At 37.8% G+C, this 26,225-nt stretch overlaps 1 protein-coding gene across 1 annotated transcript; it reads left to right on the top strand.

Moving 5' to 3' along the window:
* Positions 1 to 415: 415 nt before the first annotated feature.
* On the top strand, positions 416 to 26,225 carry LOC133988301 (sodium-coupled neutral amino acid transporter 3-like). Its single transcript, XM_062427911.1, has 16 exons — positions 416 to 602; positions 5,854 to 5,998; positions 6,103 to 6,172; positions 6,622 to 6,737; positions 7,721 to 7,794; positions 10,238 to 10,330; positions 10,490 to 10,571; positions 13,484 to 13,566; positions 13,800 to 13,858; positions 14,917 to 15,033; positions 15,256 to 15,335; positions 22,884 to 22,984; positions 23,088 to 23,212; positions 23,855 to 23,999; positions 25,164 to 25,267; positions 25,401 to 26,225. The coding sequence occupies exons 2-16, from the start codon at positions 5,934 to 5,936 to the stop codon at positions 25,503 to 25,505; spliced, it is 1,419 nt and encodes a 472-aa protein (XP_062283895.1). The 5' UTR covers positions 416 to 602; positions 5,854 to 5,933; the 3' UTR covers positions 25,506 to 26,225.

Below are 26,225 nucleotides of genomic sequence, written 5' to 3'. Positions count from 1 at the left end.
GTTCAGCTGCAGGACTCAGGTCACCTCAGACACTGAGGAGCGTTGGTTTATACATTTACCTTTCTGTGGAACTTGTCCACATTGATCTGATGCAGAGCTAGCTTTTTCCAGTTTGCTTCTAATCGAGGGCAGTCTCTTATGCAACCCTGTGCTGATCGCCATATTTCCACTGCTACCACAACTCACAAGGCAGAGAATGGGAAGAAAGTTGAAACATGGAAACAATTCAATTGGCCTAGTGTGTATGTGCAGACCCCATAGATGCGAAATGAACTCCTCATAGAGTAATCCATCATCAGAGCCCTGAGAGAAAGTCACAGTTAACTTGTTTTCTTTTTTTGGAAAGGAAGAGGAGTGCCTATAACCATGACATCACAAGAAATTTGAAACCATCATTTTCACAGCCCTCCCTGCTCACTGCCCATTCCCACATTTTCAACCCTCTCACCAAGCTCTCCCTGAGACGCCGTGTGCTTCTCTGCAGGGCTCCAAAAACAGGCCAATGTTGACATCTTCTAAGCCCAAACTACACATCTGATCCTAAGACTTCACCACACACGATCTCCTCTGCTTGAGAGAGTCAGCTGGGCCTGCTTCTGGAGGTAAGTCACTCCACTGGCTGAGTTGGAGCTACTGTAGTGCCACGTGGTTTTGCTACTTGAGGAGATCTGCTTGGGAAGAGTGAAGGGGCATGGAAGAAGAGCAGAGCTTTGTTGTGTTGAGTCAGTACTCTGAGGCTTTAATTTTGAAAGGTGTACTTGACTTATTAAACTAATTGTAGAACTGTGTTCAACAGTTCCTGTTCCTGTTCTTTTTATGCTTGGTAGTCCTTTTATTCTTTACTATAAACTTACTTGACAATAGTCCCTGATCAGATTATAAGATCTATAAGAAGGGCAATCTTCTAATATACTAACTTGTCAACGTTTGCTTGTTTTATTAATATGGGGGTGATTGTAACACAACAAGCATCTTTTTAAAATAAAGTACCTAGGGAAAGCCATATATTGGTGGAGGTCTGGTTTTCTTTCTAGTAGTGAAGCAAAGTGTATTCGCTTGTGCATAAAAGAAGTTTCAAAAAACTTGGCAGAATTGTACTTTTTTTTTGTGAATTGTGTAATTTTCACCCTTTTAATCCCAATTCACTCACAGGCATGCGCTATGTTTTTTATTGTGTCCACAAATTTTGAGGTCCCCCTCATATGTATTTTTCTCTATTATGTTTACTAATTTTACTATTTTATTTTTTTAATCTTTACTTTTGCATTTCAAGTGATAAATGGGGAGTCTAGTTGTGAAGGAAGGTTGCTAAATGTAACATTTTAAGATCTGATAAAAAAACATCACACCTCAAGCTCTGCTGACAGATTATGAGAGAATGTTTCATGTACTCATTTACTCATGACATGTTTGTGTATCTACGCCACTACACAGAAATCTACAGTAATACAATTCAGGAGAAATCCAAATAAGAAAAACAAAAGCAGACAGTTTTGCAGATGTAGAGGTAAATTTGAGCTGCCTACCACACTGTAGCCCTAAGAGGTTACTGAGCTGTACACAAAAACACTGAAACACATGAACAAGGGTGACAGTATTACATAAACTATAATGTACACATTCCATGCAAGAAAATAGGGCAGGGCCTCATTTAGGCACACATTGTACACTATATGTTCCCTCTTACCTAACTCTGTGGTTAGAATCAACTCATGTGTATACTGTCCATGTCAGGTGAAACCTGTATCTGTGATTTCTCTGCTGTGAAATAAGTCCCATAATAGGAAACAGGTCCAAGTTGTAGAAAAGGAGATTTTCATTTCTGTTTTGATTATAAAGCAGGTTTAAGTGCTATATAAATACTGTGAAAGTATCAAAATGCTCACTCCACAGAGAAATGCATACAGTCCATATTCAGAAACAATGCCTTTAAAATGAGTTGTTTAGACTTCCATCAAGTTGTGATGTCACAACTATACCCTCTTCACCTTATTCACCCAGAGCAGAGGAGAGACAGACAGTGGAGAAAACACTGCACAGTTGTTGGATGTCCTCAGCAGTGGCCAAAATAATTTATTTTTATAGATTTTACCCAGAGTCCTAGTTTACACACAGTAGTTACAGTAGGTTACAATTCATTACCTGTGGTTGGTCTGGGCATGCATCACTCATAAAACAGTCAGCTAAATCTGAAGAGAGGGGCACTGAGCCTGTTCCCAGTAGAGTTCTAATGAGAAATGAGATAAGATATTAAACTATATTGAGATTTTAAAAACATAAGGCATATCTTCTCATGGATATCAAGACTTCAAATAAAACACAGGAAAAGTGTAAAGTATGGGACCTTTAAAGACTTGCACTTAATTTCTGTACACCTGAAAGGTGTTTCAAAATTCTTTAGATAATGTAAAACAAAAAACAGTCTTTCAAATGAAACACATTTTTCTTAATTTCAGAAATGCAAAAGACACAAACCTGGCAAACAACACTGTGATAACAACACTTCAGGAAGCTGCACACAGTCACTGCAAAAAACATTTCTGTTTGTGTACAGATTAAACAAACATGATACAATGTGTTAATCAGTGAGCTTTAATCTTTGAATATTTCCAAATTGTTGAACTATTCTTTTAACCGGTATATCAGCTGACTCTACCCAATTCAGTTAATAAAATAACTTTAGTTTATGGGTCAATGACGTATAAGGATTTTCAACAACTCAATTTTAAATAATAAAAACCAGCATATCTAATGCAGTAGTTCAAACATTCAGAATGTTGTGTACCTGACAATTCATATTACAATTTGAAAGTGATTTTAGTGGGTTTTTCAAGATTAATTGGCACTGGCCTGAAAAAAAGTCATGTGGTGCGACCATGATTCATCTTGAAATATCTTATATAAATAAAAGATCATCATTTACAAAGATTTTTAAAAAAATGCAAATACTTTGTTTCCAAACACTTTATATTACTGAAAACTTGTAAAAAAAAATGTGAAGCGTGTTAAGTAAATTAATTTATTTCAAGATGAATCATGGTCGCACCACATGACTTTTTTTTAAGGCCAGTGCCAATTAATCTTGAAAAACCCATTAAAATCACTTCATTTCAAATGTATAATATGAATGTTCAGATACACAACATTCTGAATGTTTGAACTACTGCATTAGATATGCTTGTTTTTATTATTCTACAATTGAGTTGTTCTAAATCCTTATACGTCATTGACCCATATATGTCATCATCAGTAAGCTTTAAATGTAGATAAGGCAGTTCATGAAGTCTTCTTCAATCTTAAGAGCTGAACTCAGCTTAGTTGTGTTATATCAGCTGCAGAATTAAACCATGTATGGACATTTAAGATACATTACAAATTGTACAATTTCAAGTTTAAAAGATTTTCACAGACCATGTTGCACAAGTGATGTTTATAGATTTGACTCTCAATGACCCAGGCTACAACCAGAGTCTGTCATAAGTAGTTCTATTTACAATTGAAAATGTGTCTTTGGCCGGAAAACATTGGCAAGGAACTCTCGAGCCTGATTGGTGCACAGGATGGGTGGGTGTATCTGCATTATTGTAAGTCACATATTGTCAGGTGACAATACTACAGAAAACTGTCTGACTTTGACTTTAAATTCTCTCCCATTATTGTCTGTTTTCTGTTTAAAATTTCAATTTCATTTCAATTGAAAATGTAATATTGAATATTGTCCAACATATTTAAACACATTCAACTGATATGAGAAGGAGGTTCAAACAGATATTTGATCTTGTGGGTAATAGTCAAATGTGTAGTTTGACATACAATAAAAATGCATAATCTATTTAAGTTCAACCAAATCCAAACTGAAATGTAATCAGTTAAAAAAATTTAAGATTTAGATCTATGGTCGGGTTAAATAGTATTTTATATATTTAGTAATAACACAACCCCATGTTTTAAAATATTTTCCATGTGATGACTGTAACTACTACTGTACAAAATGTCAATGTCTGAGGAAACAGCTCAGTCATATTTTGAGCAGGGAGGTCATTCTCAGCTGTTATCATTCTGTCTGTCATTACTGAGGCCAACAGGGAGGAGATATCCACAACTGGAGCCGTCCAGACTTGGCTTCATTCCAGCCTCTTATCTGAAGAGCCACGTTGCCTTTCACAGGGCTTGTGAATATTTTGACCCACCAATACAGGACTCATTTCTTATATATTACACTAACAGATAAGGTTTGATTCTGTTATCCAATTCCATTGTTTTTATTAGCAAAGACCCATGTGCAAACTATTCAGGTGGTCATCAAAGTGACAACATTTTAATTCTGTGATTTTTTTTTGGGGGGGGGGCAACAACTTAACAGTTAACTTGCATGTTGTGAAAAATGAAAATATATACTTTTCTTTAATAAATATTGCATTTATCCCAAGTTCTTCTTCCTTCAAAGCCTTCAAAATGACTGACTGAGTTCCCCTATCCCCCCACCCCCATATTGTGTGATACATTTGTATTTTTAAAAAGCACAGAGAAAACAAGAAAACCGAAAACAATATGAAGTCATCAGGGACAAATTGATTGACAAAGGCATGAAACATTATGATAGAAAACAAAGCACATATAAAATATAACAATAAGCATGCTTCTGGGGTCTGCAGGTACTCCAGTCAGTAGGATTAATGTTTAAAAAAACAAAGTCAAAAGAATTAATCAATTACCAAAAAAGTTGGTGATTAATTTAATAGTGTGCAGCTTATCAATTAATTGTTGCAGGAACCCCAAGAGTAAAGCACCCTAGTGCTGCAGTAATCTTTGGGAACCACTTAATTATCATAAACACACAACAAACCTGGGGCTCCCTAAGACTCTGGTATTCCAGTTTGGTCTAATCCCAACCCTACTGCTGGCAGCACTGACACAGTAATACAAGCCAGTTATGCTTAAATGTTCAGGTCATTTTTAACAGTACAAACATAAGCAAGATGATACCAGTTCAAAGCTAACTTCAACTAAATATTGTCGTGTGTGACCTGAATTGTCTGTGGATAAATGCTGCAGTGTTTGTTGTGTTGCTTATGCTTCCGTTGATACATTCAGACTAAACAAACAGGCACATGGACGGAGGTGGGCCTCTGGTTCGGTGGACTTCGATGTGTACTTTGATACTGATGACATGGGACTTACCGTAGCTGCTGAACTCTCCTTGTGTAATTCACTTTTTCTCACTGTATGTAATAAATGAGCAGTTACAGGATAAGGAATCGATAGCTTGGCTTTTGAGATGGACCATGAAGCTGCTCAGATGCATCATTAAATTATCAATGTAACACTTAATCCAACTGTCTCTCCGTTTCTGCTTTTTGACAGATTGATAGTTTCTTCTTTCATTTGGCATTTGGCATAGCTCTGGCATTTTCTGTTAACCAGTAGCACCAATGTCAATATATTTTACAATCTGACATCTTCGTGATAGAGAAAATGGCCAACTTTAAGAAAACAACTCCCTCCTGAGTTGTTCTTTGTTTATTTTTGTTTGTTTGTTTATGTGGAGTTGTGGGGGATAAACTGTCATACAGATTGTTGGGATTTGTTATTTTGTGTTGTATAAATAAAGGACTTGACACTTTCCTGCTTAATAATTTAAGTATTGGTCAGTAGCATATTCATTAGGTGCAAAGATATCAATATTATAATATCTTTATTATTGTTGTTGTTGTTGTTTATTGTTGTTGTTATTATTATTATTATTATTATTATTATTATTATTATTATTATTATTATTATATGTGTACAGTCAACATAAAATTATTAAAATAAGCTATTTGAAATATTTGTGTTTTGTCTCCTCCTTTTCAGATCTGTCTCCATGCCTTTCTATTATTTTAAAATTGTTCATTTATCTGAGGATATAAGTCAGCCTGCTGCACCTATCAAGTATGGAACTGCAGAAGCTATCAAATGGTAATCACCAACATGAAGTTGATGCGCTGGTGGAGGGAGGGTATGTTTCTAATATATTTCCTAGTTTCTAAAATTGCTCTGAATTCATGCTTAATGAATTATGCTTATAAGTTCAATGTTTCTTTTGTTCTTGATGAATCATAGAATGCCACCAGAGGAAGAGAAGTTCCTGCCGCACAAGAGTGATGGGTCAAAGAGACCTGAGTTCACAGATGTGAGTATGAGAGAGGCAGAGGCCATGCAGCTTATTGTTCCAGTTTTTTTTTTTTTGGTCTTTCAGATAACGATTTCATGTGCTAGGGGACAATAGACATCTTAACAATCTACAACATCATCTGAACTAATTAATCAACCCTTTTATTATTTGGAATCCAGGGATGGTACACTCAAAGATCTGCTATATGTGTCTATCTCTCTAATTTGATGACTGTGAAATGCTTGCTTTTCGATGGAAAATAGAAATATAAGATTCACTCCCTTTCCCCACTCCAAAAAATGTCATACAGTCCCTAATGACTACCTAACATTAATTGAACTGAAAAATTATTTGTGAGACGAATGCCAAAAAGGTTAGGGTTAGTTATTACTGTTATTGTGTTCTTTAGATCATATATTATATATATTTATAAATTAGCTTATATCTTTTTTTCATGTCTCTTCCAGTTTGAGGGTAAAACCTCATTTGGGATGTCTGTCTTCAACCTGAGCAACGCTATAATGGGCAGCGGCATTCTGGGTCTGTCATATGCCATGTCAAACACAGGCGTTATCCTTTTCCTGTGAGTCCCAGAGCTTTACACACTTTGATACAGGGTGGACACACAAACACCCACACGCATGTTCTGTACCTCAGTGGTTCCCTGAAAGTGACAGACAGTACACAAACAGAAACATGAAGAGACAAGGTAAATATTACACAACACTTTGTTAGAAAAAAATAGTTGTGGCATACATAGTTATGACATATGAAGTTAACTAAATGATAAAAAGGAAATGTTATCAAATCTAAAAATACAATATCCAATGGTGGTGAAACCCAGCATCTGCAATCTTTAATACAAATGCTGAACACTAAAGCATTGCTTTTATTTAAAGTACTAGTAGTATGTTGTGCAAGCATAATAAGAAGATCATTATCCAATTATGATAGTTACACAGAGCACAATCTCAATTTGTTAGCCAGGTCAATATTTTCACATCATGATTTTGACCCCACAAACATTGTGATGTGATATATTTATCTCTGGATAAAACTAATTAATTCATTTGATATACAGTACTGTGCAGCTTTTAGGCTACACAAGCTTTAAAAAGAAATCAATTTTAAATAGTTTCAATTTGTATTTATTATTTAACTTCATACAAAGTTCTGTAACATTTGGGATTTTTTCCTTTTGCTTCAAAACAGCAATTTTTCACAGTACACAGTGTGATCTCATGTAGACTCAAGCCTAACATATCATGTGTGACAGCCAGCATCAGTTGAGTGCAATACAAAGACAGTTTATATGTATTGTTATTGAAGACATTGACAAAAGGAACTGCATTGCACAGACAGATAGTCCAACCTTTCTTTCACGATTACTGAATAGTGTTCTACTCTCATTCACAGGGTAGGTGTGAGGGGATGCTCCCTCCTTCTAATTATTTGAAAGAAAAGGCTAAATTATACTCAGAGTTTAGCAATACAGTACCGAAAATAATCAACATGTATAAGGTGATGTAAATGGTATTTCCTATCATTACTATTTGTGTTTTACAGGGTTCTGTTGACATGTATAGCCTGTCTGTCGTGTTACTCTGTCCATCTGCTGCTGCGCAGTGCTGGAGTTGTAGGTAAGGCTTCATTCAATTTTAAAAATATTGCTTTTTTTGTTTGTTTGTTAAAAAAGAGTTTTAGATAGAAGACTTTCACACTCATAGGAACATTTTCCCTGAAATACTATTAATTCAAGGAGAAGAAAGCCCTCATCCAGGAAGCCTCTCATGATAAATTGAAAACAACATTATTAAAGCAAAATGTAAATCCTTCATTTGTGTGTCTTGCCTATCAGTCACACGTACATTCTCTCCTATCATGTTCTTGAAAGCCATCAAAATGATTTTCTCTGTCAGTTAGCATTTTAGCATCAAACTCTCTGATGCCCCAATCCTTTTCTACAGTAGCCCTGCCCATTTCTTTCAACTCATTTTTATTTAGATTTAATGTGTCATTCCAATCACCGTTTTATCACTGGTGATATTTATGGTACCCATCATTGCATCCCATATTAGAAGGTTGGTCATCTTTCTCAGATAGACATGCTATACACTGGTACTTACTTATTCATGTACAAAGCACTTGTTGGTAAACTTCCTTTTTACAATTCATGACTTTTGATCAGATCAGGCAGTACTTACATTATACAATCATATGATTGGCTAACACTCCATGTACCCAAAGTCAACAATCATTTTGGAAAGACCCCTTTTTAATTCAATACTCCACATAAGTTGCCAACAATTGAGAAACAAGATTTTGAACCTTCCCATAACAAAGTGCAATTATTTTTTTAAGTGATGATGTGTATGTTCTCATTCTTTTTGGATGGATGATTTCTTTTATTTAGGCCTACTATTTTATTACAACTTTGTTTTTCTTTTCTTTTTTTATTGTTACTGCCATTTTAAACTGTATTGCAGTTTTCTTTTAGACTATCTGTTCATTAATGTTTTTATTTGTATTTTATTTCATGTAAATTAAGGTCTCTCTTAAAAATGAGATTCTATCTCAATTGGGTTACCTGATTAAATAAAGGTTAATCATTTATCATTAATTTTTCTCCCCACAGCAGAAAAATGTGTCACACTAGTCTTCAGAAACTCTTGCAGGTTAAACAGAGCAAACCAAACACTATAATTAGAATCTCTTGTGTGTTGTTCTGTTTGTGTATTTGTGTGCAGTGCCGGTCCTGGCCTCCCTGGGGCCCTAAGCAAAATTCTGTTAAGGGGCCCTGACCCATGAGCCAGCTGCCATGTAAACCATGTATTTAATTTGACACCCAATCACACCTGATACACCAGTGTTCCTGCTTTAACATTTAACATATTAAAATCAATATTTAACCAATAGTCATTGCTGCAATCCGTCGCTTGAAATATCCTCCTTTACCTAACTTAAGTTAACCTCGACTGAGAATAGATCATTGTCTTGTTTTAAAATGATGTGCAACTTATTTTTCTGCACTTCATATCAAATAAGCCTATTCTCTGGAGCACAGATGTTGCTTGATGCAGAAGATGAGTTTTACTTCTATTCAAGGTGCAAGCTTGCTGGTGGATGCACACAAATGCAACTTTCTTTCCAAGCTGCAATTCAGAAAAAAACACAGTTGCTTGTTCGCGTTCATCAAATAAATACAGTGTATCCCCAAGAAGTTTTGGCCATTTTTTGCTCTCCTCACATTTTTACTCACTGTGGGTTCATTTTTCACAGCAGTACAATCATGGTTACAACAAGTAGGAAGAACCCAAGATGTCTTATTGTGCAGTATAACACTGTGATAATGTAATAAATCATAAAACAAAGAAGTTGGTATTTTTGGATAAATTATTTTTTTTAAAACAACAACAGGAATCTCTACTTTGTTACAATGCAATACAAACTATTTACATTTTCCCTCTCTTCACCAATCATTTTTCAATTCTCTCTTTTTATTTTTTATACTATTACAGCAATTCTAGTGAAATTGTTCAGTTTCCAACATCAATGGGACATAAAAAGTGGGCATATGTGTATCTGTGGATGAATAATTGGCAACTCAGCTTACTTGGACAGGGATTGAGAACACAAATACCTGCTTGATGTTCCCGCAATTCACCCTTGTGACGTTTTCTTTTCCTTTTTTCGTGGCCTGAGGGATAGCTGTGCTTCATCTAGCTTACTGTTATCAGTAAATACGCTTTGTAACTGAGGTGCGTACTTGGCGGTGGGCGGGGCCTTTTCGTACGCAAGCGGCCCTACGCAGCCTGCGTAGTCTGCGTATAGGCAGGACCGGCTCTGTTTGCGTGATATAGGATTTGTCATGTATGACAAATAAAAGCATTAAATTACCATATCTGAGAAGCTACCTGCTCATTTTTGACATGTTATTTCCAAAAATATATCTTATATTTGAGCCAATACAGTAAGTTTAAGATTACTGTCTTAGCTCTATATAAGGCTCATTCAGCTATTATTCCTGTGCAGCTGTGTCATGGTCTTGAGTCAGTTTTCACACTTTGCTGTTGGTCTGTTCAGGTATTCGTGCCTATGAGCAGCTGGGCCTGAGAGCTTTTGGCCACACAGGGAAGATCCTTGCAGCTGTCATTATAACGCTACATAACATTGGAGGTAAGACAATATTGGTAACTATTTGAGATATTTGAACTGTTTATGTCAACCACCAAGTCTTGTGAGTAGGTGGTGGTGGTACATCTTCATGATGATGCCAAAGGAACCAAATATGTCAGAGCATCTCTATTTAGAGGGAACTGTTTTCATCCTCTGCAGCCATGTCCAGCTACCTGTTCATTGTGAAATCTGAGTTACCATTGGTCATCCAAGCCTTTCTTGGTCAGACATCCAGCTCTGAGTGAGTACTGTCAATAACTTTGAAATCAACAAAATGAAATCAACAAAATGTTAATGTAATGAAATTCAATCTGGGTTTCAGTTGTGTGTGTCTGTTACAGAAAGTGTGTTTAACCTTAGCACAACGTTTGGAAGTAGAGGAAAACTGCTAGTATTGCAACTTATTTTTTGTTGTAGAAAATGCTGACTTACTATTTTGTTATTGTCAAGAAATACCATGAAAGGACTTGTGTGACTTCTCTACTCTGTGACTCTCAGGTCCAAGCCACTTAGTTCTTACTGAGATGTAAACCATAAAAACAACTTTCAAATATGTAGTTTCTTTTTTTTACTTTGACATATGTATGAAATTTGGTAGACAGTACCATATCAATACTTGTTACAGTACAGACAGGGAGACCCAATTGCAGTTCCAGTTCAGAGTTTTTATTTTTCAAAGTCCACAACAAAAATCTTCACTCGTACGAGGAGTAATCCTCGTAAGCCAGGCCGTACACAAAGGAACAGAAAGTGACAGATATTGACAATACTTTTATATAAGCCTCTAGGAGATGCCCTAAGTCTAACATGAATCAACTTTGCATGTTTGCTCACAAAGTAAAGCCATTGACAAGTGTTGTACTTTAATGAACTCCTCCTAGAGAATTAACCTGACTTCAAATAGGTGGCATCTAAAGACCTTTGCAATGCTAAATCTATTATTATACCTGAAGTAAATTTTATTCGGTTATTATTAGGGCCTGAGCCCCAATTAGGGCTAAAGCACCTAGTAGTGGGAAGGCCCTATTTAAACTGAAGAAATTATTCTTCCAAAAGACATGTATTTTTGAAGGCCTGAATATGCTCGAAAATGAGTAAAACTTTGCACATGTGAAAAGTGGCTAAAAGTTTAATAGTTTATAAGCCGCAGGCATGCGTGTGGCAGAACTGGATACAGGAGACTTTGAGGCCAATTTGACATAGTGGCCCAAACGTGTAATTGCAAGGTCATGTGATGTTTTTGGGCCCAAAAAAACTTTTCCCATAGACTTATATTGTGAAAGAGATGTCTGTAAACCAGTAGATATATTTTTTGAGTGTCACAACCCCTGTGAAATGATTCGTCCCATCAGAATTTGATCTATTTGGTCCAATCACAGTTTGACAGTCTTAAAGAGTCACACAATTCCACTTAGCTGAAGAGGTAAACCGAAAGTTATTGGTCTTGGCCCACAGAAGTCTCTCGTTGTAATGCCCCATGGGTGCATAGAGTGTGTGTGTTTTTAGAAAGTGTTTTTTTTGGCTTCATACACCACTGAGCAAATTTCATAAGAATGAACGGGACCCCACCTCCGATGCTGTATTTGATTCTATTTTCCATGTGACGTCATCTTTTATGATGAACACAGATAAAGTTTCCTCCTTCAGCAGATGAATGAATAAAACAAACTCTGCACGTACATCATTAAGTACAGAGAACCTCACAATGAAGAAACAAAAAGAAAAACATGTGTTTGAATGTAGGTGGAGTTATATAGGCATGTATGGCAAGCCATTTTAGCATTTAATAGTAAGACTCGATATAGGCTATTGCTGATAGACTATATGGACAAAATTATTGGGACACCTGGCCATTACACCTACAGGAGATTTTATGACATCCAATTCTAAATCAATAGACATTAATATGTCCCCCCACAGCTATAACAGTTTCCACTCTTTTGGAAAGGCCCATTGCCCATTAATACAGATGAGCATTTGTGAGGTCAGGCATTGGACAAGAAGGCCTGGCTTGATATCGCCATGCTAGTTCATCCTGAAGGTGTTCAGTGGGGTTGAAATTAGGGCTCTGTGCAGACCAGTCAAGTTCTTCCACACCAAACTCACCTGACCATCCAACCCAACTGGGGTGCAGTCATGTTGGAACAGAAAAGGGCCCTCTTCAAACTGTTCCCACAAAGTTGGAAGCAAAGAATTGTCCAAAATGTCTTGGTATGGACACTGTAAGTAACCCCTGAAAAACAACCCCATACCATTATTCCCCCTCCATCAAACTTTATAGTTGGCACAAAGCAGTCAGGCAGGTAAAGTTCTCCTGCCACCTGCCAAACCCAGACTCATCCATCAGAGAAGCGTGATTCGTCACTCCACAGAACACATTTCCACAGCTCCAGAGTCCAGTGGCAGCGTGCTTTAAACCACTGTGTGGTGATGTAAGGCTTGTGTGCAACTGCTCAGCCATGGAAACCCAATTCCATGAAACTCCTGGCACACAGTTTTTGTGTTGATATTAATGTCAGAGGAAGTTTGGAACTTTGCAGTTATGCAGCCAACAGAGCATTGGCGACTTTTAAACACTATACGCCTTAGCACTCACTGACCCCACTCTGTGTCTTTACATGGTCTGCCACTTCATGTCTGAGTACTGTTAGATAGCTACAATTACAATTTTGTTATCTAGAATAAACATTCTGGATATCTGCAGTGTAGAATTCTCACTATGAAAAACCTTTCCACAATGCAATTTTGAAAATCCAGAATATATTGTGACAAGTAAAAATGTCATTATGGATATTCAACAATTGTATTATGACTGGTAAAAAATTAAATTTCAGATATCTACAATAAGGATTATGATTTAAAACAATCACTGGTGAACCATGTGACAGTAATAAAGTAAATAAACACAGTCAACATCCTCCAGCGTCACCATGTTTGGTTATGTTTACATTGTAGAAAATCTGAAGTTCTCAAGGCAGATATTCTGGTGACCTGCCTTCATCTTCCACCTTGCCAATATACTTTGGTCCTTCAGGGACACACTAAGTACACAGTCAAGTATATGAACAATGCCATTAGTGTCACAACTGCTTTTCTACATATATGTGTTGTTAAAAAAGTATATCTGTGCGATGTGTTATGTTCTGCATGCAGTGATTGGTTCATGAATGGAAACTACCTCATTATCATCGTCACTGCCTGCATCATCCTTCCACTGGCCCTGATGAAACACCTGGGTATGTCACTTAACCTCAATCTCATTTTACTCAACAACCTCTGTGGGTGTACAAGTCCTTTCATTATATTTTTTTGTTTTTGTTTAGTTTTGTTTAGAAAGAACACTGCTCCCTTGTTTCCTTAATGTTCCTTATTATAAGCTGTCTCTGATTTGAAAAAGATTGTCTCTGCTCTCCAATATATCTGCCTATTTTGAGGTGTGTCTGAAGTTTATTTTCTCACATTCTTTCAGGATATCTTGGTTACACCAGTGGCTTCTCTCTCTCCTGCATGGTCTTCTTCCTCACTTCGGTAAGTCACTATGAGTGACTTGTAAGCTTTTGTGTACTGCAAAAATGATTTGTTGTTACATTGAGGGGTATAGATTCCCAATAAACTACAGTATATAAATTATAACCAAAAGAACATAACATATACTGACAACTGATTGCTGACATGACATAATTGGATCACTGTTGCTTTTTGTAACACGTAAAGCCATAGGGAGTTATTGGAAACAAAAGGAAGGAAATAAATAAATAAATAAAATATAGCCACAAAGTAATTAGCTATAACCCCCTGGGGTTAGAAACCTAATAAAAAAATAAAATCACTGACCATGTACAGTGTCATGATTCACTGGTATTAAATGTCGAAATGTTATGAAACTTATATTAGATTGTAAAGTTTCAATTCAGTTAAGTGCCAGAACTGCAGTATTCGGGAAGACCCACAATACGTGCACACAATATTATATATGCTTGTGTGCATGTCAAAGATGTTGCTTGTAGTGACAAACCCACATATAATTATCACCAACTCTAAAGTTCCCCTCAGCTCTATAGAGCTTTCTAAACTTCTTTTTAACTCATTATTTTGGTTTGCAAAATTACTGCTTTATTTCACTCTCACCAACCTGGTGCCCAGCAGCAGCTGGCTGCTATGACTCTGATAAACCAGAAATGTAGTATGTATGTGTACGAGGTATACACTTCCTATACGGCACAGCTTTTATTTGCAGCTTGTTCCCAACGTCACTAAATGGCCAAACAAATGTATTAATGTTGCTTTAACTCAAGGATCTAATTAATCAATACATTAAACAATACATTTTAGTTTATAGGAAAATGAGACCACCCTACTGAAAACTAGTTTAGTCTCTATGCTGCTTTTTAGCTTATTTTTCTTGGCGTCTCTAGGTTGAATCTGTACTGCTTTAGCTGGATAGACAGGGAGTAACTGCCAAGTTCAAACAAATTACTTATATACAAAGGCATGGTTAAGATACCAACCAATAGAGCATGTTTTTTTCTGACAGCAAAGGTGGCATTTCTTCTACCTCCTCAAACACTCTTTCTCTGCCACACCAGGTCATCTACAAAAGGTTCAACATTGCTTGTCCTCTGGAAGTGTTTGGCAACCACACTGTGAGCCCAGTAGTCCCAGAGGACTCATGCACTGCCAAATTCTTCACCATCAACCAAGAGGTCAGAGATGAGCTTCCTGACACAAAATCATCTGCATTTCAACTGTTTATTTATGATGCACTCTGTTCAAAGGCTAATGTGTACTCTGAACACATTTATGGTCAGAAACTATTTTTGGATGCATCATGTTACATGCAACACATGGCTGAACACGTTCAGAGTTGATGTCCTTCCTGGTAAACAACCAAGTAAAATGACTCTGTTATGTTATTTGATTTGCAGACAGCTTATGCCATTCCCATCCTGGCATTTGCTTTTGTCTGTCACCCTGAAGTGCTTCCCATCTACACTGAACTGAGCAAGTAAGAGCCACACATAAGATTTTTACATTTCACATACACAGTACACATTTCCCAGTGGTGGAAGAAGTTTTCAGATCTTTTACTTAAGTAAAAATACCAATACAAAAAGTTAAATAAATTATAAAGTATATAAATCCTGCATGAAAAATCCTAATTTCAGTAAAAGTAAATAAGTGCAGCAAAATAACTGATAGATAACTATGACATATTATTATTATTATTATATTATTAATTAGATTGTTAATAGTGAAGCATCAGTGTTAGAGCAGAATGTTACTGTTGTAGCTGCTGGAGGTGGAGATAGTTTACACTACTTTATATACAGTTAGCTAGTTTAGTCCAGTGGTTGCCAATTTAGGGCTTATGTCCATCAAGGACATAGGGTCACCAGATAAATCTGAGGGGTTGTCAGGTGATTAATGGGAGAGGAAAGAAGAATAAGCTTCTGAAAAAGGTTCATTTAAAAGTAATTTACAAGAGCTCTTAGATCCCCCTGATCTAAAGTGTTAACAAGTAAGCTAGGCACAGAATAGTTGAAAAATAAAAGAAAATAAGTTCAATTAGTATCAATGCAATTCACATTTGAATAAACATGTTATCAAAAATTTAAAACATGTTAACATTCAACATTCTGTGGGTGGATTTCAGGCTGAATCTGCAGCAGGCTAACATGGTAATCTGGCTGTTCAGAGCATCTGAAACCATTGCCTGTTGGAGTGGTTCTCAGTGACACCCAGCTTGATGCTGGTTACAAACTCCTTCCAGAACTTATCGTTGTACTGTTCCTCTGCAATAGTCTTAATTATGTCCAAACTCTCATGCACCAGCTTTTTATGGATAACTTTGAGCAGTTTGTGCTGCTGCGGAATGTCTCTCAACACATTGAGGGGAAGGTGATCAGAGTCAACCATTCCCTTGATGAGGTTCAGGTACTTGGGCATCATGTTAGAATAGAATAGAATAGAATAGTCTTTATTGTCATTGTACATTTGCAATGACAGTGCAGTGTTATTGCAACTGTACACAAATCAGGTTTTCTGAGCATTTAGACCAGTTATGGCTCTGGCATCAAAACAATGTTTTTTAAACTGTTTCTCTGTTTAAAGGGCAGCAGTTGTGTCCGGAGTGGGATGGGTCCTTGATGATGGCTTTTTTGAGACAGCAGGGGCTGTAGAGATCTTCCAGGGAGGGTAAAGGGCAGCCAATGATCTTCTGGGTAGTGGTGATGACCCTCTGGAGACTTTTACTCTCTGCTACTGTGCAGCTGGCAAATCACACACAGATGCAGTAGGTCAGTGTGCTCTCTATGGAGCAGTGGTAGAAGGACACAAGCAATTTCTGAGTCAGGGGGTTCTTCCTGAGGATCCTCAGGAAGTACAGTTTCTGCTGTGCCTTCTTAACCAATGCCGTGGTGTCAGTGCTCCAGGCCTCTTCTATCTGGATGCCCAGAAAGCAGAAGTCTGAGACGTTCTCCACACAGATACCGCTGATGTGTAAGGGCTGAATGTCCGTGTTTTTCCTCCTGTAGTCGATGATCACCTCCTTGGTCTTGGTGGTGTTTAGGACCTGGTTGTTGTCCAAACACCACTCAGAAAGCCGCTACACCTCGTCCTAGTATGCAGACTCATTCCCCCCAGAGATGAGCCCTGCCACCGTTGTGTCACCGTTGTGACACCGTTGCTGGAGTGGGTGGGGGTGCAGCCGTGAGTGTAGAGGCTCTAGAGTAGGGGGCTCAGCACACAGCCCTGTTGGGAGCTGGTACTGAGGTTGTTGAAGTTGTTTGTGATGGAAACCCTCCTGATGAACAGCTTGATGAAGTCTTTCTTCTTGTCAAAGAGGCCCCACAGAGCTGCATTGGGAACACACAGAATGGACTTGAGGGTAACCTCATCCTCAGCAGTGAAGTGGATATGAGTCAGAGTATCATCCCTGTCCTTATAGAAGGTCTTGTAGAAAGCCCTGTATTCATCCTCTTTCACTCGTCTTGTCTGCCTGATGGGCTCTATCTTCTTCTATCGTCTTCTCAACCTTATTTGTCTTGGGCTTGTCTTTGGTCCTCCTCCTCTATCTCAATCTCAGCCTCATCTTCAGCACCCTCTTTCTGTAGTTCACCTGCTGCCTCAGCATCTTCCTCAATGGGCTCATCAACTATCAGTCATGCTAGCCCAAACGTAGATAGGGAGTTGATAAACGGATTGTACTTCTTGACAAGATTCTTAATGGTCTCCAGCTCCAGATAGTCTGAAGCCTCCTCTATCAGGACCAGTGTGATCATGGTTCCTCTGCCCTGTGTGTCATCACAAGGGTCTTCAGTGACAGCAAACTGAGTCAGACTCCCAGATGTGCTGGGTGTCATTTTTGTGCTTGGATGCCATGACCTTGTCGGTGACAACTAAAGTAGATTAGATAAATCCACACCAAACTGGCTCTCTGATGTAGACTGTGTCTCAACCTTGGAACTTGCTGGTGCCAGACTTGATGATGTTCTTCACCAGCTCCTTTTTGGTAATTCCAGTACCTGTGTCAGTGATGTGGAGAATGGTCTTCCCTTTATCAGACTTTATTTTGGTAGTCAGCTCTTCGTTGGGTGCCATTACATCTTCATTGGTGAGTGAAAACAAGTGGATGTCTGCTTTTACCCAGGTCCTCCTCTACTGTCCTATCCACATCAACAGAGGATGCTCTGCCTTTAGAGAAGCTGAGGCTAAAAGTGAGAAGACATCCAGAGTTGTTTCATGTTGAGATACTGCTTGAATGGTGATGAGTCTTGAGGTCTTAAGACAAAAGGTTTTCACCCAATCAAGTTATCATTTATCAAAAGTGTTATCTGGTACTAGTATCTAGGTCACATGACTTGGGTTAGGTTAATTGTAATTTTTTAGTCAGCCTGATCAGGGATGAACATTTAAAGATGTTTACGTATAACATATCAATCACAATATTGATTTGAATAGAAAAATTCAGATGTTGCAACTGACCCCAAACCTGGGGACAGTTGCAACACGGATCAGGGACGGTTGCAACATATTAAAAACACATTACATTTCACCAATTAATTATTATTTATTTAGTAATATTTATAATTGTGTCAATGTGCAGATGTTACTGAAGCTATTAAAACTCAATATTTCAGTGTGAGACAAGAAGAATAGAATAATTTGCTTGGTCCTCTGAGAATCCTTTTTTGCTGGTCTAGTACCCTGCAAGCGGTATCTTATTTGATGTCCCGCTTGCAAGTCTCTCTCTTTTTTTTGTGGAACCTGAATAATGTGGTGTGGCATATGTCGAAGGCCTTGGCTACTTCCCTGACTGATTTGCCCTCATCTCTTACAATATCTGAGGCTCGTTCCGAAATATTGAGGGGAACCCCTCTGTTAGTGACTCTCTTCCTCACTCTTGGCATACTGAAAACAAACAGAATAGAGTTTCTACTTTTAGATGATTTATTCACTATAAGACAACAAATAAATTGACTTTTTCTCCTGTTTTCACAGGAAAATGTATGTGGCTAGTTTGTCCCATAGCACAACAGATAGAACAATAATTTCAAATTTTTTCTCAACTAGATATTTGGGGAATTATTTTGTTTATCAATAGCATTAGTCTCTCATTGTCTCATAGTATAATTGCCAGTTCTGTTCATCATGAGCATAGGCACAATAAAATGCATGAATTCAGCCTATTTTGAACTTGAAATCTTCAAAAATACGGTTTTCTGGTCTGTTTTGATATGACTAGCCAACTTAGCATGGTATCAGTCATGACAAAACATCATGTGCTAGCTAGCCACACTGACATTGACACATGCTAACCATGTCACTGAATAGTCAACAAAACAATGATTCAAACTAGGTAAGTTTGGATTCACTCATACAAAAGGTCAGGACAGTATGACAAAAATACAGCTCATGAAAAAAGCTACTTTCATACCTCCAAAACAACTTTTCTTGATAAAAGCAGGACCAGATGCTCAATATGGACTCTCTCTTCTTAGTGGGCAGAGGTTCTAACTGAGCATGTGCAGTGAGAGTGTCATCACTCTAGCATGCTTCTGATTGGTGAAATAAGACTTGTTGCACCCGTCCCAAGTTGCAACTGTTCCCAGTCTCCCCTATGTACAGGTATATACTGTACATTATGACTAGGGCTGTGCGATTGCCTCTAAATTTCAAATTGTAGATCGGCATTGCTCTAGATTGCCAATACACGATTAAATCGGCAAGGGGGGGGGGGGGCATGTGTCCTTGGCACGTTTTTTGTTATAATGACGTTATTTTTAATGTTTTGCATCACATGCATGCAGAAGTGAGCGACACCGCTGCGCTGACAAGCCGGAGACGTGTTGCTCCTCCTCACTTGAAGTCGCTGTCATTAACTTTTAACCTGCAAAGGCCGCAGTGCCAACACTGTAGGAATTTATAAAAGCCCTTGTGTGAATATTTCAATAGTTACACATTAAAACAATATTTATTTGCAATCACTCTATTATACGACCCCGAAGCATGAGCAAACGGGCTGTGTTGGTTCGGATCAAAGAGATGCGCCCCATCACTGTCAGCACAGGGCTGGCTGACAGTTTACCCTGCGCTGAGAGAAGAGAAGAGAAGAGAAGAGAAGAGAAGAGAAGAGAAGAGAAGAGAAGAGAAGAGAAGAGAAGAGAAGAGAAGAGAAGAGAGAAAGTACATCTGTTTGTAAACGGGGCTTCTCTAACAGTCATGTATTTCCTCCAGGAGCATCTCTTAACACACAGTAGAGCGCCTTTTTTTGTTTTTTTTTCAAATCGCCTCGATAAACAGCAAATGGCAACCCTCCAATCACCAATATATGATTTGATCGCGGATCGTCCCAGCCCTAATTATGACAATACAACCTTTTTTCAATTTTTAACACCCATACATACACGCATACATACATTATAAACACACACATACACATATATACATATGTCACTCACTATATACATATATATATATGTATATATATACACACATATGTATGTAAGTATGTATGTATATATATATTAGGGGTCGATTCTCAATCCCTTTTTAAAAAAATCCTTTTAGCACAGATGCCATTTTTAGACTAGTCATGAGTGATATAATCTCCATCAGTTGTTTGCAATGTACCACACTAAGGCCCTACTGTCAAAATTAAATAATTTATTAGCAATATAATGTAACAATAACTTGTTTCAGCAGTCAATTGGAAACTTACTGTAAACAAAAGAATGATCTTGTGACCCTTTTAGATGATATTCAAGTTCACAATAAAACAAAAACTAAATGAAAACAGCCTAATGTCCATAAACATCCCTGAACAATGAAGTGTGTTAACTGTCTTAACAGTGTTAACAGTTGCATCTCTGGTGCTACAAATACCCCTATAGAGCTGGTTATTGCTTTAGTGCCGACATTCCAACTCTCCCGGAGTGTCCTGTATATTGATAGCGTCTCCCTGACGCCCGCAAATTATACACATCTCCCGGAATCTGCAGCGAGCGAGCAAGAGCCGCACTAGAGAATGTCAGTGCGCGTGTGTGTTTTTATGTGACTATCAATGCAGTGCGTGTGAGAGCAGCGGTTGCCATGGTGTCTTTTTACCGGCTGGAGGTTCAGGTTAGAGGACATAATGTTGACTCGCCACATTTCAACACGTGTTTTTTCCCCCTCTTGACTCGCCTGCAGGACGTGACATTGGGGGCGTGGCTACATCTTGATTCCTCCGAGGTCGAGATTGTGAGGTCATTTCGATCGATATTCGATTTACAATCGAGATCGTGACACCCCTAATACATATGTATATATATGTGTATATATGTGTATATATACATATATATAGGGACAAACATATATATACATATATATGTATATGTATATATATAGTGACATACATATATATATACATATATATACACACATGTCATTATATACATATATATGTATATATACACACATATGTCATTATATACATATATATGTATATATACATATACATACATACTGTATATATACACATATATACATACACACATATGTCTATATATGTATACATACACATATATACACATATACATACACACATATATGTCTATATATACACACATACACAAAATCAGTATATAAACTAGTATGTGTCATATTAATGAACAGGGAAAGCAAGAATGTATCACTTCTCTTCATAAAAAAAAACATTCAATCATTTACCATTGTGAGCATTTTTATACCTTAATAGGGCAATGTATCCTGGGAGATACACCTCATAAAATCCTAAATATACAAAAAAAAAAAGTTTTTAATTGTGGAAATGTTTTACATGGGTGCAAATGAGATAAGTAGTAACATCAAATTCTTTTTCACATCTCATTTTTTTACTCTTCCCTGTTTAAGGGTTAAATTTATTAGCTAACCTGACAATACTAACACACAATAATGTGGGGTACTGCCATATTGAGAGCTATGCTATTGACACTAACATGTAAACACTCTAAATGTGAGTAGCATCACATGTTCTACAAATTACATAAAACTGTTATAGTATTAAACATATTCAATATACTGTGGATTGCAACAAGTCTCATTCAGGTGATATAACTTTAATGGAGTTAGGAGAAAAAAAGTGGACTTAGCCAGAAAATTTGAACAAGAGTAACTTGCAGGTCCCTCCTTCTTTGTCTCTGCTGCGCTGCGGCCCTTCCTTCAAAGCCCCTCCCCACAGAGGAACCTGTCGTGAACGAGCAGGCTTGTAATCACAGTAACAGAGGAAGCCTTGTCATAACCCGATGTGAGACGCTACCCGATGTGAGTCGCACATGTGCAGCCGGTTTGACCTAGTTAGAGCACAGCAGGCACTGCGTGGGGGAGGGGCGCTGCCGTGTGAGAGTTCGTGCTGCATGGGGAAGGGGGGGCTCCCAGCAGCATATGCACAAGTGTGATTGACACTTCTCAGACACTCCTCTGTCGCTGATTGGTTGTTTTGATCCAGGAGCGGTGGATACTTGCAAATGTTATTAAGACCACTGGATGGACCCAGAGACACCGGATTTTTCACACAATTTGCAGGCTAGCATGCTAATGTTCCAACTGCGATTAGCACCACACTTTTTTAAAAACTGCATCGAATAGGTATAGTGTTAAAAACTTTCCATTACCCAAAGTTACTCTGCTGAATAGGTGTGTCTGCTTTACGTCCATGGTATAGATCATTTTTGCTCATGTTTAGCTATCCAGCTGCAACTTTTTGTTTACTCTGAGCATTCTCAATGTTGTTTTCAGAAGAAAAGTTCTAAAAACCCACTGTACACTACCTGCTTAGCACCAAATGACAACATAGTTAGCTGTAGACTAGCTAGTGAATACATGTGGAAATAAGCAACTGTTAATGAATTCAACATATCATCTTAAATGATGATGTCCGCATTGTGTTCACTATTCGCTTTTGATATTGTAGGTTTAAATATCTTTTGAAAAAAAACTATAGCAACAACCTTGTTTCTTTCTCTTGGCATCATGTACTGCATTGGTTAAAGTCTGCTATCTTGTTCCCCTAAAGCCCAACCAAAAGAAGAATGCAGAATATTGGCAATGTTTCCATCCTTGGCATGTTCATCATGTATTTCTTCACTGCCATATTCGGCTATCTGACCTTCTACGGTGAGAGCAACACCTCTTTCAGTCACCTGACAAGCATATCTCAGTCTGATGATAGTAAAGTGCACTGGTTCTATAGCTCTTTGTGTTTTGTGTGTGTGCACAGGGAACACTGAAGCAGAGCTCCTCCACACCTACAGTAAGGTGGATCCGCTGGACACTCTGATCCTCTGTGTGCGACTGGCTGTCCTAGTGGCTGTCACACTGACTGTACCTGTGGTCCTGTTCCCTGTAAGAGCATGTCTGGCCCTTGAGTTACACATACATCAGTCACTGACCTGAAATACACATGTGTTTTTGTAATAAATTCAATACAGAAGTAAAGTGGACATGGAAAGCCAGGTAACCAATCTAAAACCAGGTGGAAACACTGGTTCACATGATAAATTCAGCAAAATGTCAGTTTTCTTTAACATTTGGAAATCTACCAAATGGGGAGGAATCTCCTCTTTGTTGATTGGTCAGTATAATTGCCAACTTTATACTCGCCAGTACAAAAAGAGCCTGCTGAAAGATTTCTGAACATACAGAACTGTGATCATTGCAACTAGAGAGTTTTGCAGACAGACACATCCAATCACTGATCTTCAAATTCTGTTGCAATGTGACTAATAGTGGGGTGAAATTTGAGGTTGAGCTGTGCAGAATGTGTAAACTCACAATTTATAAAATTATTTAATTCACTTTAAGTTCACTTGCAGATTTTGGATATATTGTTGATCTGTTTTACTAAGAAAAATCATTAAGCTAACTGATAAAGTGACAACTGTGCATATTTGGAAAAGGGAAGAAAATAATACTGTGCTGGGCTTTCTGACTCTTGTTGTGATACCCAAGTAGTATTATACATGCTTATGTCTGTGTTTCTGTCAGATCCGCCGAGCTCTCTTGCAGCTGCTGTTCCCAGGGAAGCCCTTCCACTGGCTCCATCACATTGCCATCGCTGTGTGTCTGCTTATTGCTGTCAACCTGCTGGTCATTCTAGTCCCCAACATTCGAGACATCTTTGGCATTACTGGTAGGACATTATACTTCAAGTTGAAGACTTGCCAAGCTACTAAATAATGGCACTCCTTTCCACTATGCATAAATCAAATATAATTGTATAACTACAGAGAAACAGATACATTAGCAAATGATTTTATTTTTAATAATAATTATTATTTATTTTATGAATTATTTTCCTGATTTTATTTGTGTTTATTCTTATAACTATTTTTCATTTCAAAATGCTAATTTTTATTTCTTTTATTTTAAGTTTTTAAAAACAATCTTCATAATTTTTATGATAGTTGTGTTGTCACCCATCCCAGACTCCTTGTTCCTTAACAAATCACATGGTTACAGCCTGTCAGGTGCAGCAAAACCCCAATTTGTGACCACATTCTGTACATTACTCCATAACTCAGGCACATAGTGCTCTGAATTCAAACCTTAGGAGAGGACGAAAGTGTTTTAAACTGCTGATTAGTTTCACATTGAGAGGTATTTCTGTGCTCTCACAGATATCTACAGTCCATGTGTGATAATGAATTAGTTTCCCAGGTTAAAAGCATTATTTAAATCCGAAACGCTATTTCCACAGACACATACTTTCCATCTGGTGAAAGCTTGCAGCAACACAGTCAATGAAAATTTTCTCTGTGTGAAAATTAGATGTAACAAGTTAAACAGTTAATCTTTTCCTTAAAGTTTGAGATGGGACTGTGATTTGAACAAATTACAGAGTAATGTACAAAGTGCAAGGGTTACAAATGAGGCTAGTGTGAAGAGGAGCTAACGAGCTAGCAGTTACTCAGCCTGTAAGAGATGTGTTATGTGTTTGTGGCAGATAAGGTGAGAGACAGGAACATAAAAATTCATAAAAAAGTAACATAATAAAGAATAAAAGAAGCATTTGAAAATAAAAACTAACCAAAGCGTATAATACACATAAAATGGGAACACGTTCGTATTTTAAATCCTTATCACTATTCTCTGCCTTTGCTGGCACATCAATGAATATCATGGTGGATTACAGCCACCTGTAAATCAGTGGAATAGTGAATTACCTGCATACATGCACGTGTGTCCTTGTGCGCATGCACAAGACCAAAAGCTGGTTTTAGACGATATCTAGCTGAGATCTAACTACTACTATTTTAAAATGAAATGACTAATGCCATCTCCTCTCTGTGTCAAGGGGCAACCACTGCTCCCAGTTTGATCTTCATCCTTCCCGGACTCTTCTACATTCGCATCATCCCCACCAGCCTTGAGCCAATTAACTCCAGACCAAAGATCCAGGTAAAGTTATGAGCTTGGAGGTAGAGCTCACATTCAAACAGACTAAAAGGAAGTATAACTGAATATATATAAACAGAGAACCACAGATAGTAGTGATTTCATTTTGATATTTTCCTCTTTATTTGGTTTTCAGGCCGTGTGTTTCACAGCATTGGGTTTTATATTCATGACCATGAGCCTGACGTTCATTGTGCTTGATTGGACGAGCGGGGAAAAACGAAGTCTTGGTGGACATTAAAGTGCATCCTCCCAACCCCACAGCAGTAGCAGCCCCCCATGGTACCCCTGCTCCAGTCCTCCAGATGGAAAGCATGATTCAACTTACTGCTGGAAGGCTAGGCCACTGCTCAGACTGTTTATTAATCAAAAGAAGGACAATCTGTTCCTACAGACTGTTGAGAGGCCAGTTGTGTCTCGTCACTCAACCAGGTTGACATGTACCACTAGGTGGTGATTCTCTGTTCTACCAGAAGAGCTGATGAATATGTTGACCATGCAAGCAACTCAAATACTAAAACTACTGCCATCACAGTGGCTAAATGTGGTGTCTATTAGCAGCAATATTAGAAGCAAATTGGGCAAATGTCTAAATGCAAAAACATGTTTAATTATCAGCAAGGTTTGGTATTTGGTAGCAGCTTTGCTTTATAACAATGCCATTCAAGACAGATCCCATCATAGCATTTAACATTTTAGTCCAATTATGTCTGCTCATCAGAAGGACATACAGAATGAGAAAACCGAAAAAATGTTATCACATAATTCACTTCAAATGATGTGACTCTGCAAAGCAGTGTTGGACTGACTGAAACTGGAGGAAAAAAGGTGTCTTCCATCAGCCAAAATATGGCATTTAAGATTATACAACTGTGAACCAATTAATTTGACATCATTAATTTGTGAATTTGTTCTGGACAACATGTGGATATTGTTTAATAAAAATTCACAAAGGATGAAA

Source organism: Scomber scombrus, chromosome 10, assembly GCF_963691925.1.
Source record: "Scomber scombrus chromosome 10, fScoSco1.1, whole genome shotgun sequence".
Classification (NCBI taxonomy): domain Eukaryota; kingdom Metazoa; phylum Chordata; class Actinopteri; order Scombriformes; family Scombridae; genus Scomber; species Scomber scombrus.
Note: the sequence above shows the minus strand (reverse complement) of the source record. Positions and strands in the feature narration are given on the sequence as shown.